An 8,976-nucleotide genomic window follows, 5' to 3' on the forward strand; every position below is an offset into this window, starting at 1 on the left:
TACCGTCATGGATTAAAATCCTGCAGCGCACGCAAGGTCCCTTGCTCAAGCCAGCGCATGTCGAGGCCCGTCTGAAGTTTGCCAATGAACATCTGGATGATCCAGAGGAGGAATGGGAGAAGGTCATGTGGTCTGATGAGACAAAAATAGAGCTTTTTGGTCTAAACTCCACTCGCCGTGTTTGGAGGAAGAAGGATGAGTACAACCCCAAGAACACCATCCCAACCATGAAGCATGGATGTGGAAACATCATTCTTTGGGGATGCTTTTCTGCAAAGGGGACAGGATGACTGCACCATATTGAGGGGAGGATGGATGGGGCCATGTATCGCAAGATCTTTGCCAACTTCCCTTGGTAAGTGCATTGAAGATGGGTCGTGGCTGGGTCCTCCAGCATGACAACGACCCAAAACACACAGCCAGGGCAACTAAGGAGTGGCTCCGTAAGAAGCATCTCAAGGTCCTGGAGTGGCCTAGCCAGTCTCCAGACCTGAACTGAATAAATCTTTGGAGGGAGCTGAAAGTCTGTACTGGCCATCAACAGCCCTGAAACCAGAAGGATCTGGAGAAGGTCTGTATGAAGGAGTGGGCCAAAATCCCTGCTGCAGTGTGTGCAAACCTGGTCAAGAACTACAGGAAATGTATGATCTCTGTAATTGCAAACAAAGGTTTCTGTACCAAATATTAGGTTCTGCTTTTCTGATGTATCTAATATTTATGTCATGCAATAAAATGCTAATGAATTACTTAAATCATACAATGTGATTTTCTGGATTTTTGTTTTAGATTCATGTGAAGTGTACCTATGATAAAAATTACAGACTTCTACATGCTTTGTAAGCGGGAAACACTGTCGATTTCGCAATTTATCAAATACCTGTTCTCACCATTGTATATTGTTTCTTCTTTGCATGGTAGAATATAAACTTGCATTTGTGGATGCAGCGTGCTGTGTTCACAGACAATGGTTTTCAGAAGTGTTCCTGAGCCCATGCAGTGATGTCCAAGACATAATCATGTCTGTTTTTATTGCAGTTCCAACCCGCATGAAGGTAGGTCACTGAAGATCACAGCCATACAATATTGTTTTTCAGCCTTGTCCTTTGTGTACAGACATTTTTCTGGATTGTCTGAATATTTTAATGATTTTATGTACCGTAGATGATGAAATCTCTAAACTCTGCAATTTTACATTAAGAAACGTTATTCTTAAATTGTTGCACTATTTGCCCACGTAGTCTTTCACAGAGTAGTGAACCCCTCCTCATCTTTACTTCTGACAGACTAATCCTCTCTAGGATGCTTGTTTTATACCTAATCATGTTACTGGCCTTTTGACAATTAACCTACTTAGTTGTGAAATGTCCAGCAAGTCTTTTTAGCATTACTAAATTTTTCCAGTCTTTTGGCATTAAATTCATAGTGGGCATATATTTTTCAAGAAACAATAACATTTCTCAGTATCAACATTTGACATGTTGTCTTGGTACAATTTTTAATAGTGGGTTTAAAAGATTTGCACATCATGCATTCTGATTTTATTTCTATTTTAGACAACGTCTCAACTTTTTTAGAAACAGGTTTGAAAATCACGAAGTAATTTTAGGACTGACTCCATACATGCGATTCTCTCACTCAGGAAGAGTAAGGTCAAGCTAGCTCAATTGTCCACAGACCCTGAGACAACAGCAACTGTACATAACTGTCTTGAATGAGAAATCACTATATAAGTGCATTCATTACTTCATTGTGCTGGCTATTAAAGACATTAATTTCCTATTTTTTAAGGAATGTGAGCCCCCCCTTCATTGACTACCTGACTGGCACCCCAACCCGCTTTGGGAAGAATAGTTTTGGGAGCTCCGACGTGCCAACAAGCCTTTGACCAGCTTAAGGGTGCCTAGATGAACACCCAATTCCTTCCATATGTAGGTTTCAGTAAACACATTTAACAATGTTTATTCATCAACAAATGAACTTACCAGGTCACATAATTGGAATTCTACAACAGTAACCAAGTAGTCAATTCAGTAGGTTTTGTATATCTTGTGCAGTATTAATGAGTAATTATTTAGTACTTTTTCATGAGGGCTCAGGAGATTTTACTCCTGAGGGAGCAAGTCCTGTTTGAAATACCCATTATCAAACAACTAGGGCTATACAATTTATCTAACATTATTCAGCAATGAAAAAAACAAACCTCTATAATGTTTCCACTACGAATCAACCATTGTAAAAGACAACAGCCAACACAGATATCACAGTAACTTTGAATTTATTTGAATATGTAAAGATACTATATTGAACACCTTAAATTAGTTAGGTTACAATTGAAAAAGAAACATTTAGGATTTTTTTAATACAAATGTATATTTATAGATATTTAAAGGTGACGAATAGATTTCTTTCAAATATAACACTGTTTCTTAAATAAATAACTGCTGATTGAATCCATCTTACAACTTATTAATTACACCAAAAATATAAGAAAAAAATATTTTTCATTTTGCTACATGCATTGATGTTCACGGCTGTTACTTAAACAGCTCATGAGGTTGATGTGCTAACAGGGCAGGAAGTAACTGTTTCCTAGAACGCGGGATTGTCTCTTTGTCCGCATGTTGTACTCAAACACATTGGGACCACTGAAGAGGTAGGTGTTTCCTGCAAAAACAGATAGTATTGAGAGGTTACAAACATACAACACTAAAGAATCAATAATCAACTAAATACAAAAGTACAAACGTATTCAGGTGAAATATATTCAATGAAAAAGATTTTCTTCATCAGTCCATATTCTTGGCTTGCAATGCACTGTTGTATATTAACATGCTCTATCACACTCACCTTGGACCTGTAAGGCTGCAGTCACTTTGCTTGTCATGCCTGGGAATCCTTCATCCACACGCTTTGGGAAACCCCTGTCCATCTTTTTCTTTTCTTCATCGTAACTATGGTAACAGAAACAGCAATGAGATTGTGAGATTCTTATTATCAAAATCAGATGGCACTATAAAGTAGTGTATAACAAGACTCAACTAACCTGTAGTAGTATTCACCAACAAAGAACAAGGTCTTTCCAGAATTTTCATTGTACAGGGCAGCATCCACTTTCTTCACAGTATTTGGTAGGCCCAAGTTTTGAAGGTTCTTGGGATAGCCAGGGACTACGTCATAGCCACTGAGAGCCCAGACCTGACGATCTGATGGAACAGAGCATTACTGAGATTACAGGCTCCAGTTGAAGAGATTTTGTTATTTACACTGTATTAATTAAATCCACATATGAGGCTAGTCTTTTGTTTAGTTGTGTATGAGGCTAGATTTATGAGTACTGATTTAACTCAGATGTTTCTGTCAAGACATGTTATCAACACTAAAGTCCTACTGTAGGGCTAATTTGAGGGAGTAAGCGGCCGTACCTTTAAAGATGTACACGTTGTCAGATAGCAGGCTCTCGTAAGCAGCATCAACGTTGTCAGGTATTTCAGGCCAAAATGTCTTGATGATGTTTAGTTCTGGTTGGCTGTTCTGGGAGTAGCTACGCCAGAAGAATCTGAAGATGGGTGGAGGATATTAGGACATTCATCACAGATGAACAGATTGAATTGTTCCTGCAAGAACTTGATATGCTTTGACAGTTTTTTGCTTTAGGTTATCACAAGTCACTGAATCTCTGATCTACGTTACATTATGATGTGATGTACCTGCCCTTGAAGAACATCTTCTCTCCACGCAGAGTTGCGACAGCATCCAGAACCAGGGTGGGGTCACATGCATCAGGGGTGGAAGGGGGTGTAGGGCCTGGTTTGTCTGGATTGGGGTCAACATCTGGGTTTGAGCCTGGATGACACAGAAACTCATTAATACAACATGAATTAATACATTTTACATTTAGATCACATAAATGACTTACTTGGAGATCATTAATATAGTACTTTGTCTGACTATGTTTTTTTGATCATATAAAAAGTAAACAAAGGGAAATACAACAGTAATAATCAAAAGCAGGAATGATGAATACTGACCATAGATGGACTGGATACCATTGATGTCATCGCGGGGAAGTAAGAAGGTTCTGGGGTCTGTGTAGCTGTATATCGGGTACATCAGTGCTCCAGGGTCATTGGAGTGGCTGAGACCGAGGGAATGACCCAACTCATGGGCAGCCACCAAGAACAGGTTGTACCCTGTATCAACATAACACATCATTACACATCTGCTTTACCTAATTACACATAAGTAATGATCCATATTATTGTGATATGGGGTACCTCTGTTTGAGCTGAAGCTGAAGTCCTCATCATCATCAAAATGAGCATCTCCTCCAATGTTGGCGCCAGGGGCAAATGCATGGGCCAGGGTGCCATCAGGTCCATCAAAGGGGTAGAAATCACCGTGATCTATGCAAACAAGAGAAATCATAGTATGATCGCATCAGAGATTAGCATAAATGGATAGTGCACTACTTTTTACATGCACATTATTTATGTCAAATGATTAAAAAAAATTCAAAACTGTTCTTAACATCACAGACAGTAAAATAATAACCCAAACGTGCTTCCCCCATCTGCCATTACTCATTCAAGGATAGATTATGTGTGTCTTGGTGACAAGAGAGAGGGTGGCGGTTTTCCATATGCCAACACAAGTCTGTGCTCCTGCTAATCAATAGCCTACAGATTTAGCATTTTAGGATGTGCCTCCTTATCCACCGAATATCATTTCATGTCAAACCAGTATTACTGCTCATATATTATGGACATTTTGTCATTTAAAATGCAACAATTTTACAATATGCCCATTTAAATTCTCTTAGATAGGATTAAAGTTCATCATTACTTTTTCTGCCAAAAGAGATCAATTCTGTGTCAGTTGGTCACATTAATATTCTGTAAGATAGAATACAAGTTCCTTACCTCTTGATCCAAAAGAGATCATGATGTCAGCAGTGCCACTGTAGATGCGGGTGAACCTCAGGGGAGAAACCTTGGCCCACACTTGCAGTGCTCTCTCTAGGGAGTCGTCTACCTCAGCTTCAGACATGTCAGGAGTGTAGTTCTCAATCCTGAAGAACACAATATACCAACAGTCAATATTAGAAAAACAGTTATCAGTGTAGTATTATTTTTTTACCATAATCTGAAAAAAGGCACTCAAAACTCTGTATATAACGTGATGTTTGCAAATCAAAAAATTTAAGTAGACTGTTCTTTAGTAAAATTTGAGAGTGTTTAATAAACACTTTGTTATTGCAAATAATATGTTAACATTAAAAGCTTTATTTTTACTTAGGTGCACTGTGTAGAATCCTACCTTTGAGGTTTAAAAGACTAGAATTCTGTGGGGGAAGTATGGTGATGGTCTAAGTTGAGTATGACAGACCAGCAAGAAAGTTTAAATGGGATATTTCTCGGGCACATTAAATCATTTTGTTGAAAAAACATCAACGGCAGATATTTTCTGGTCAGTTATGTTTGTATTGCTACAAGCATTACTTTTACTACATGCTAGTAGCACAGTCAAATCTTATAAATGGCCCCTTTAAATACATTCACCTTGGTCAACATTGTCTTTCTCACCTGTAAGTAAGCTGGTTCGTTTGCCACTTAAGGTTATCGAAGGTGGAGAAACGACCGAGGTGGACATCAGGTACCCCACAACGTGGCTTCTTCATCATTGTTACAGTCTCAGTGTCCAAGGATCCTGTCACCTTTAGGCCAAAAAACTTCTGCATCTCGCTGACTTTCCTGCTCCTCTGGCTGGGCCCCCGTCTGACTGACGGACCTGTCTCCTCTGTCAGGTTGTAGAAACTCTTAAGGTAGGTCTATAGAAAAAACCAGACAGCATATGTTACAATGAGAGTAAAGTTTTAGTATGATACTCTTAAATATAATATGTACATGGCATAGCATTTTTTTAATACCCACTGACTTAGTTTAGAACCTTAGCTCATATTTAAAAGTTATTGCACTAACCAGTTAAAATTACTCTCCTGCTTCTATTAAACCAGGAATTTCACTGAGAAAACATTTTCTTTTAAACTTACAACCTGACCAATCCAAATGAAGTAACATATTCACATCTGTTCCTTGATTATAATTTTATTTGTAAAAAGTTGTAAAGACCCTGCAGACAGAAAACATACCTCTGCAAGAGCTTCATCTTCTTCAGTAGGTGGCGATATTGGCAAAGAGTAAACTACTATTGCCAGACTTAGTAGTAAGCACAGATTGAAAGTCTTCATGATGATTCTTCCACAAGTGTGTCTTGTTTGTGTGGTGTGTGGCCAGGAGACGTCTTATATACCTTTGAGTCCCAAGGTGTTGAGCAATATTACTTAGTCATCGATTTCAATAACTTAAACATAAAATAAGAGGAAGCTTATCCTGTTAATGGCAGACAATCTAATCTTTTACAACACAGGAAAGAGAGTCAGAAGATCAAATTAATGTACAGTATTTACCCATTCTAATGTCATAGAATTGATAGTGTGAGGTGCGAGGGAAGCGAGTGCGTAAAAGGCAGGGCAAAAATGAATGAAACAAATAGAAAATAACGTTGAGTTATGTCTTTGAAAATGCGGCCCCACACAATCTAACTGACAGACATGAAGTGAGTTGCAGGTGAAAACCAGGAACTAATATAGACATAACAACTCAAAACAGTTGTGTGTAATGGGTGCCCTGCTGCCATCTGCTCCAGCCAGTGGTTAGTAAACCGGCAAGTTGGAGCGCCAGTGAGGGAGAGAGCATGTAGCGCCATGCGGAGCAGCCGTCACAGATAGATCAATATATCCATGTATCTACACTTATTAAAAGATTATTAGGAACACCTGTTCAATTTCTCATTAATGCAATTATCTAATCAACCAATCACATGGCAGTTGCTTCAATGCATTTAGGGGTGTGGTCCTGGTCAAGACAATCTCCTGAACTCCAAACTGAATGTCAGAATGGGAAAGAAAGGTGATTTAAGCATGGCATGGTTGTTGGTGCCAGACGGGCCGGTCTGAGTTTTTCACAATCTGCTCAGTTACTGGGATTTTCACGCACAACCATTTCTAGGGTTTACAAAGAATGGTGTGAAAAGGGAAAAACATCCAGTATGCAGCAGTCCTGTGGGCAAAAATGCCTTGTTGATGCTAGAGGTCAGAGGAGAATGGGCTGACTGATTCAAGCTGATAGAAGAGCAACTTTGACTGAAATAACCACTCGTTACAACCGAGGTATGCAGCAAAGCATTTGTGATGAGTCCCGATTTCTGTTGAGACATTCAGATGGTAGAGTCAGAATTTGGCGTAAACAGAATGAGAACATGGATCCATCATGCCTTGTTACCACTGTACAGGCTGGTGGTGGTGGTGTAATGGTGTGGGGGATGTTTTCTTGGCACACTTTAGGCCCCTTAGTGCCAATTGGGCATCGTTTAAATGCCACAGCCTACCTGAGCATTATTTCTGACCATGTCCATCCCTTTATGACCACCATGTATCCATCCTCTGATGGCTACTTCCAACAGGATAATGCACCATGTCACAAAGCTCAAATCATTTCAAATTGGTTTCGTGAACATGACAATGAGTTCACTGTACTGAAATGGCCCCCACAGTCACCAGATCTCAACCCAATAGAGCATCTTTGGAATGTGGTGGAACGGGAGCTTCGTGCCCTGGATGTGCATCCCACAAATCTCCATCAACTGCAAGATGCTATCCTATCAATTTGAGCCAACATTTCTAAAGAATGCTTTCAGCACCTTGTTGAATCAATGCCACGTAGAATTAAGGCAGTTCTGAAGGCGAAAGGGGGTCAAACACAGTATTAGTATGGTGTTCCTAATAATCCTTTAGGTGAGTGTAATGTCTCAATGCCATTTCACTTTTTTCCGGACCGCGTAAGCGGAGCCAGCCTAGAAGAGGGAATGTCTCTTACCGAGTCCGTCCTGACTGACTGTCCACCCCTTGTTAAATAGCGTAGTGGTTTGAGATGCGGAATACGAAGCAATGGTCCCGCTGTTCGAGTCCTGTAGCAGTCTACACACATGATGCTTGAGTTTCAAGTCAGACAAAAACTTCGCTGGCTATAACTTCATGTAGCTATGTAATAGGAAGCCTAAAATAAAACAGTTCTGATGGATATAAGGATTTGTTCAGGAAAGAGAAACACTTCGCTGCCTACACGATTCTCTCGTCTTTTCACTTGACAAAAAAGTCAGTTATAAATATATCATCATCATCATCTTCCACTTATCCGGGGCCGGGTAGCAGGGGCAGCAGTCTAAGCAGAGATGCCCAGACATCCCTCTCCCTAGACACTTCCTCCAGCTCTTCCGGGGGGACACCGAGGGGTTCCCAGGCCAGCCGGGAGACATAGTCCCTCCAGCGTGTCCTAGGTCTTCCCCGAGGTCTCCTCCCGGTGGGACGGGAAGGCGTTCCGGAGGCATCCGAAACAGATGCCCAAGCCACCTCAGCTGACCCCTCTCGATGTGGAGGAGCAGCAGCTCTACTCTGAGCTCCTCCCGGGTGACCGAGCTTCTCACCCTATCTCTAAGGGATCGCCCAGCCACCCTGCGGAGAAAGCTCATTTCGGCCGCCTGTATCCGGGATCTTGTCCTTTCGGTCATGACCCAAAGCTCATGACCATAGGTGAGAGTAGGAACGTAGATTGACCGATAAATCGAGAGCTTCACCTTGCGGCTCAGCTCTTTCTTTACCATGACAGACCGATACATCGACCGCATTACTGCAGAAGCTGCACCGATCCGTCTGTCATCCGTCTCCGGGTTGAAGTCACAGAGGTAGTCAAGAAACTCCTCGGTGGCAAGGCACCGGGGGTGGATGAGATCCGCCCTGAGTACCTCAAGTCTCTGGATGTTGTGGGGCTGTCTTGGTTGACACGCCTGTGCAACATCGCGTGGCGGTTGGGGACAGTGCCTCTGGGATGGCAGACCGAGGTGGTGGTCCCTCTTTTTAAG

At 41.2% G+C, this 8,976-nt stretch overlaps 1 protein-coding gene and 1 long non-coding RNA gene across 2 annotated transcripts; one reads left to right on the plus strand and one right to left on the minus strand.

Moving 5' to 3' along the window:
- The first annotated feature begins 961 nt into the window (after positions 1–961).
- Positions 962–2,478, plus strand: LOC114839553. The gene is made up of 2 exons (XR_004575991.1): positions 962–1,052; positions 1,789–2,478. It is a non-coding gene; the product is annotated as an uncharacterized LOC114839553 (long non-coding RNA).
- LOC105010505 (collagenase 3-like) lies at positions 1,944–6,296 on the minus strand. The gene is made up of 10 exons (XM_029121250.2): positions 6,149–6,296; positions 5,583–5,827; positions 4,920–5,068; positions 4,275–4,403; positions 4,029–4,190; positions 3,708–3,843; positions 3,423–3,556; positions 3,044–3,203; positions 2,848–2,951; positions 1,944–2,664 (listed from the first exon to the last, which is right to left on the minus strand). The coding sequence occupies exons 1-10, from the start codon at positions 6,245–6,247 to the stop codon at positions 2,564–2,566; spliced, it is 1,419 nt and encodes a 472-aa protein (XP_028977083.1). The 5' UTR covers positions 6,248–6,296; the 3' UTR covers positions 1,944–2,563.
- Between the last annotated feature and the right edge of the window lie 2,680 nt (positions 6,297–8,976).

Source organism: Esox lucius, chromosome 7 (genome assembly GCF_011004845.1).
Source record: "Esox lucius isolate fEsoLuc1 chromosome 7, fEsoLuc1.pri, whole genome shotgun sequence".
Lineage (NCBI taxonomy): Eukaryota > Metazoa > Chordata > Actinopteri > Esociformes > Esocidae > Esox > Esox lucius.

Bases quoted from the DNA above. Each gene is read 5' to 3' on its own strand.
- LOC105010505 (XM_029121250.2), bottom strand. From the start codon at position 6,247: ATGAAGACTTTCAATCTGTGCTTACTACTAAGTCTGGCAATAGTAGTT. The intron at 5,828-6,148 runs GTATGTTTTCTG...TTTTTTCTATAG, and splicing joins AAGATGAAGCTCTTGCAGAG to ACCTACCTTAAGAGTTTCTA. The intron at 3,557-3,707 runs GTACATCACATC...ACCCATCTTCAG, and splicing joins AAGATGTTCTTCAAGGGCAG to ATTCTTCTGGCGTAGCTACT.